The sequence below is a fragment of the Scophthalmus maximus genome, chromosome 14 (genome assembly GCF_022379125.1).
Source record: "Scophthalmus maximus strain ysfricsl-2021 chromosome 14, ASM2237912v1, whole genome shotgun sequence".
In the NCBI taxonomy this organism is placed as follows: domain Eukaryota; kingdom Metazoa; phylum Chordata; class Actinopteri; order Pleuronectiformes; family Scophthalmidae; genus Scophthalmus; species Scophthalmus maximus.
In genome coordinates, this window is record NC_061528.1 from 4,123,330 (window position 1) to 4,130,039 (window position 6,710).

The following is a 6,710-nucleotide window of genomic DNA, read 5'->3' on the forward strand; positions in this document are numbered from 1 at the left end:
CTCGCTTTTGAGAAACAGCACTTCCGGGTTGTGACACTCGGTGAAGCTCGGCTGACAGCGGCCGTTGTCCGGCACCAGAGAGCGTCGAGGGTTGCAGTCATGTCGGCAGCCGCTGCGGGGACCAGCAAGGCAGCCCACGGCGATGTGGCCCCGAAGAAGAGGAGGGGACCCGGGGCCCTGGCCTACCTGGTCATCTACAACGTTGTTATGACCGCCGGGTCGGTACAGTAGCATCGCGTCCTCGTGCTAACGCGGCTGTGTGTGTGTGTGTGTGTGTGTGTGTGTGTGTGTGTGTGTGTGTGTGTGTGTGTGTGTGTGTGTGTGTGTGTGTGTGTCTGTGTGTGTGATAGTGTGATAGTGTGATAGTGTGTGTGTGTGCGTGTGTGTGTTGTGTGTGTGAGATGGCATTATAATTGCCCCTCTGTAAATTTCCCGCGTTATTTTTTGGATTATTAATCTGCTAATTTTGTTTGTGTGTCAATAGAAACCGTGTTAGCGAGCTCTGTGTGTGTGTGTGTGTGGTGACTTAAATTTGAATTTGCTCACAACGTCTAACGGCTTTACACAGATTAACGTTCGACGAGCTGCTGTCAAACCAACCACCTGCACTTAAACTGACACACACACACACACACACACACACACACACACACACACACAAATACACACACACACACACACACACAAATACACACACACATTATCACATGCACACACACACACACACGCACACACACACACACACACACACACACACACACACACACACACTGCTGGTTTATTGTCTGCTGTGTGTGTTATCTTCCTCCAGAGTGTCTTTTTTTAAAAATCTTGCATTGTTGTATTATTTCTGCCATGTTTTTTGTCATATATAAGTTAAAATAAAAAAAAATACTTATAGCTAAGTAAAGAGAGAAGACAGAAGCAAACTCCTCCAAAAAAAACTGCATGTGCTGCTTCCCGTTGCTTCGTTATCATTGAGATTACACTGTATTATTTATTATATTATTTCATTGAGGAAATATTGAGAGATTGGATGGACAAAACAAGATATTTCAGCCTCTTGGACTTTTCAGATTTCCAGAGGTTTTATAAGTTTTATCTGTCAATCAATAACCTAACCAATAATGGAAGTTACACGTATGTGTCATTGGAAATTGCTCGCGGGATGTTTGCAGATTAAATCATTGGTCGAGTAAGAAGGAACCAGTGAATTATTTTTTTTAGAAAACAAACTTGGCTCAAAAGTAAAGGTAGAGAAATTTATTTTTATGGACATAATCACAGATCAATAATGATTCAGCCTTTAACCTACTAACAATTGTACAGTATTTTTTTTATTTAACCATGCACAGAGATTATTTGCATAATCAGAAATGCATTTTTTTCTGTTGGGTTTTATTGGACTGCATTTTGCACTTTGACTGATTCCCCATAGATGTGGATTAAAAGCCGGCTGGATGACCTCCACCTCACAGATACTTAAAAAAGTCGTCATCTTGAACCATGAACTCCGATATTCTCTCTACGTGTTTTAGTGCGCTCATTTTCCAACTGTTGCACAACTGAACTGTGTGTGTGTGTGTGTGTGTGTGTGTGTGTGTGTGTGTGTGTGTGTGTGTGTGTGTGTGTGTGTGTGTGTGTGTGTGTGTGTGTGTGTGTGTGTGTGTGTGTGTGTGTGTGTGTGTGTGTGTGTGTGTGTGTGACTGTTCCAACCAGTTAGGTCACATTGTGTCCCACTCAGTGTCGACGGGCCGGCACAGTACTAGCTTTGTGTTGCGCACAACAAGTTGGGGTGGTTCACATCATGCACGAGCTCTCTGCAGTGCTAAGCTAAGCAGCCCTGCTCAGTTTCTGCTGAACTGGTCCTTTTATTGAGGCCAATTACATACTGGTCACAGTCGTCAGTCTGTGGATGACAGTCGTGTGAAGTAAAACTTCAGTCTGAAAGCTCTGTGCTGCGGCTGACCTCTGACCTCCCCAGAGTAAACCCATCAGGTCTTCACAGAAACACAATCATTATGTCAATTTGAAAAATGTTCTATTTAAAACACACTCAGATTCATGTTTCCCTCGTGGGATCATCTGGATCATAGATCTTGGATCTTTTGCTCTGAATAACCTGAGATGTGTTTCCTCTGCGGCCCAGGTGGCTGGTGATCGCCGTGGGTCTGGTCAGAGCGTACCTGGCCAGAGGAAGCTACCACGGCCTCTACTACTCCATAGAGAAGCCTCTGAAGTTCTTCCAGACCGGAGCCATGCTGGAGGTGAGAGAAGCACCCTGACAAAAATGAAATATCCCAATATATTTCATTAGATCCAGTATGCATATATGATGGGGCAATATTTCAAACAGAACTTTTACTTCTAAAATCCATTAACCTTTTATTAGAGAATTTAATTTAATGCTTTTAGCGAAGTCACTGGAAGGATTTTGTTGATTCAGAATGTTCACGACACTTAATTAATAGATTTGGCAAAACAAAATTAATCCATGACTTGTATTAACTTCTAGAAGAAGAGAAAATAGGTAATTTAAAACTGGTTGAGTCTTTGATTCAGGTCTGCCTGCGCAGTGGCAGATGATTTCACCGACCTGTTATCTGTACAGTGTTTAGTACAGTATGTCCTCAGCAACATGTACGCCTGGTGTGTGAGGCTGACACACACTGACACGCACGCACGCACGCACGCACGCACGCACGCACGCACGCACGCACGCACGCACACACACACACACACACACACACACACACACACACACACACACACACACACACACACACACACACAGGTGTTTAGCAGCGCGGAGGCTGAGCGACATGACGTGTTCCAGTGATCCTGTCCAGACACAGGGCAGCTCAGTAATAGGTGACTTGTCTAACGTCAGTATTTTCAATTCAGGAAATATTCTGTGAACAGATTAAACACAGATATTAAATTGACCTTAACAGCGTCAGTCGCCACACACACACACACACACACACACACACACACACACACACACACACACACACACATACGAAACATTATTTAGAAATACAAAGTCATTGTTTGTCTTATGAAGTGATTTTACTGCATTGACCACCAGCAAGACGTACACAAGAGCATGTTGAGTCATTTCCTGTTATCTCTTCCTTTCACAGATACTGCACTGTGCCGTAGGTGAGTCCTTCCTCGGCCTCCCCGTCACCTGCACTGCTCTCTCTCTCTGTGAAAACCTCCGTGTCAACACAGTTTGCTGGAGAGAAAACCAGAAACCGTTTGACCATATCGCCACATATTTACAGACAAACATGAAGCTTTTCATATTTGAAGTGTTTGCCAAAGAGAGCGAGTCGAGAAGCCGAGTTAATGTGATGAGTTCACAGTCCATTTCCTTCATTATCTGGGATGTGTAGCTAAAGCTAGCTGACCTTTCCCACTGAAAACACACTCCCTGAAGCTGCCGTCCTGTCACAGCATGCACGCACACACACACACACACACACACACACACACTTAATGTCTGTGTGTGTGTGTCTTTCGTCTCGTGTCGCAGGGATCGTACCATCCTCTGTGGTCCTGACCGGATTCCAGGTCATGTCCCGGGTCTTCCTCACCTGGGCCGTCACACACAGCGTCAGGGAGGTAAGACGAGTTTCTCTCCGCCGCTCACTCACTACACACACATTACACACACATTTCACTATGTGGTGACCGGGCAGTGGAAATGGCTCCATGGCTTCATGCTCCCAACAAGTGACCATGTTGATCTGCTGTTTGCCCCCGTTGATAGATTGGATTGGATTAGATACAAGAGGAGTGAACGTGTAAGTAACGTCAAGAAGGTCTTGCTGTAGGGTTGCAGGAATGAATCTGCTGAATCTTATTATAATAAATAACAAATGCATTAAATGTTTTAAGTGTTTCGTTTGTGAGACCTACTGACATTTTTCTCTCATGCCCTTTTACGTGGATGTGTACAGAAACTGTCAGTGTGCCTTTCTATTTTTAACATCAGTTTTAACCTAATATCTGAGGATGGGTGACCAGCGGCCTGCGAGTGTGATCTGATCTCAAACAGCATGGTTCTGTGATGAGCGTACAGTAGAGTGTCCAACCCCCGTCCTCCTCCTCCCATGATCCTTTGTGTTCCCACAGGTGCAGAGCGAGGACAGCGTGCTGCTGTTCGTCACAGCCTGGACTGTCACGGAGATCATCCGCTACTCGTTCTACACCTTCAGCCTCCTCAACCACCTGCCGTTCCTCATCAAATGGGCAAGGTAGGAAAAAGGGGGAAAAAAACTAACCTGACTGTGACCTACTGTACGTGTGTCTACCTGCTGGAAGACATGGATCAATAATCTGTTCAAGATCAGATAATCTGACAAGAGTTGGGTCAAACCTCAATTCCTGGTTGATACTGAATACATTAATCAGCAACCACTTTGAGAATCACTGCATTGTTTACATTTTTTTTATCCAAAGTCATAATTTGCTGCTTCTCTGTCTTTTACTTTAATATATTATATTATATATTAATATATGTTTTAGTTGTTATTATTTAGTATTAGTATGGTAAAAGTCAGATTTGTATTAGTACCATTAATAAGATATTTAAAACTGGGTTTGAGATAGTATTATAGAATATTAAAGTAAATTGCCAAATACACCATAATCCATTTCGCTTGGCAGTGGGAATTTTTTTTTTAAATTTAATAAATTAAGCCGTTTAAAAGTAAAAGTATGTTGTATATGTTTTATTGTACTTGATGAACGGTGACCTTGATTGCCATGAAAGGCGCCATTAAATAACATGTATTATTATATTATTATTAATAAATAATATGTTTTATTTAAGGTTATTTGTGATGCTTCAGTGTACAACACCTCATCTAAAACCTTACACAGACTTTGAAGATTCTAAAACGTTGAAAAGATGAAAGAGGTTTCTCATTACTCCCCAACACTGATTAGTTATTTAAAAATAAAAATAAAATCATTAAACATACAGAATATCTTGCGCTGTTTCCTCTATGAAAATCTATATATCTCTCTATATGTCTGATGGGATTCACGACGTGCACCGACGACCGGGTTGTTAAGAACGTCCCTCCCCGCGGTCTTTGTTGCCAGGCAGCAAATGACACTGTCGCTATATTGGTATTCAACTTTCAGTGGGAGTTTCACCCTGAGACGCAGAAGAACTGTGGGAAATTCAGTTGCTGGGTTTGGGGACAGAACTATTTTTATCTTCTCTCTTTGATGTTTATTCTGTGAGAATAATTATTTGCAGAAAAATAAATGAACACTGAAGATTCACGACCGTATTGTTCCCTCTGCGTCAGGTACACCTTCTTCTTCGTGCTGTATCCCATGGGAGTGACGGGCGAGCTGCTGACCATCTACGCCGCTCTGCCGTACGTGCAGAAGACGGGCCTGTACTCGGTCACCCTCCCCAACAAGTACAACTTCTCCTTCGACTACCACTCCTTCCTCATCCTCGTCATGATCTCCTACATTCCCCGTAAGTCGACGAGCAGACGTTGTATGTCCACAGGGGGCTGTTTAAATCAGGTCGAGGAACTGGACTTGTAGGCTGTAGATTCTCGAAGCTTTTCACTTGCTCCTGATTTAACGCCCGTTGTGGAAAACTATGAACGAGAATCTCCAGCAGATGTTACGATTAACATGTTGTTGAGGATTTACTAAAAATCACAAATCTCCTTAGACATTTTCTTGAAACGATAACTTCCTCATTTCGTAATTATGATTTAGTGTCATTGGAATCGTTGGTAGCTCAGACTCTGACCAAAGAATTTTCCGTTACTTTCCTTTTTTTTTCCCGCTTTGTACATTCACAAATTCAAATCTGTGATTGTGAGGTTATATATTACATAATTAGTCATCTTTTTTTCATAGTTACGTGATATGGAGATCGTAACTACAATAAAATGTCTCCTGTTTCGTTGATTACAAATGTGCAAAAAGAAGAAACGTAGTGTTTCTTTTGTTGGTCCAGATGTTGTTGTAGTTTGACATTAAAGTTTCTCTTTCACACTCTTCCTCTTGCTCTCCTCAGTCTTCCCCCAGCTCTACTTCCACATGATACGACAGAGGAAGAAGGTGCTGGGCCACATAGAGGACTACAGCAAAGTGGAGTGAGCTGAACAGGCGTCCGCGGAGCTCAGACCAACGCCAACAGGAACAAAATCTTGTCCCATTTATTGAAACACCAAAACCCGACCAGTTTTCCAAACTGCCAGAACTTGACCTGGCAGACGATCCAAATATCAACCGTACGTTTTTTGTTTTGTTGTTGTTTTTCTTCTCCAGCTCTTGTCTGGGTTGTAAACATGAATGAACTGCTGGGTTGTTGTTGTCATTTTAATTTATGAACAAACTGCAGTTACCCTTGTGTAGCAAGCGAACTCACAGCTTCAATGGTACTGTGTTTTGACGTGAGCTGCCGCCCGCGCCGCATCAGATTTTAGCCACAGCAACGTATCGAACTAAATCATCCACCGGTAGAATCAATAACCTCCCCGTTGCTCGTCTTATTTTTTAAGAAGCAGTTTTCCTTTAATGTAGAAAGAATAATGTGAAGACTAGTCCTGCAACTGTAGTCCAGACTTGTCTGGGTTTGTTTCTTTTCTCTCTCTCATTCATTTCAGACGGTAGTTTGATAACATTCCTAAATTAGTCCCAATAAACCTTTTTGTTTTTCA

General features: G+C 42.6%; 1 protein-coding gene across 1 annotated transcript; it reads left to right on the forward strand.

Moving 5' to 3' along the window:
- Positions 1 to 6,710, forward strand: hacd2 (3-hydroxyacyl-CoA dehydratase 2). Its single transcript, XM_035604529.2, has 7 exons — positions 1 to 218; positions 2,150 to 2,267; positions 3,147 to 3,165; positions 3,542 to 3,630; positions 4,144 to 4,265; positions 5,331 to 5,509; positions 6,065 to 6,710. Exons 1-7 carry the CDS (start codon positions 100 to 102, stop codon positions 6,145 to 6,147), a joined length of 729 nt encoding a protein of 242 aa, XP_035460422.2. The 5' UTR covers positions 1 to 99; the 3' UTR covers positions 6,148 to 6,710.

What these genes read in the sequence shown, in the direction of transcription:
- hacd2 (XM_035604529.2), top strand. Translation starts at nt 100, where the DNA reads ATGTCGGCAGCCGCTGCGGGGACCAGCAAGGCAGCCCACGGCGATGTG. An exon ending in AACGTTGTTATGACCGCCGG is followed by an intron (nt 219 to 2,149) that starts GTCGGTACAGTA and finishes TCTGCGGCCCAG; the next exon opens with GTGGCTGGTGATCGCCGTGG. An exon ending in CATGATCTCCTACATTCCCC is followed by an intron (nt 5,510 to 6,064) that starts GTAAGTCGACGA and finishes TGCTCTCCTCAG; the next exon opens with TCTTCCCCCAGCTCTACTTC.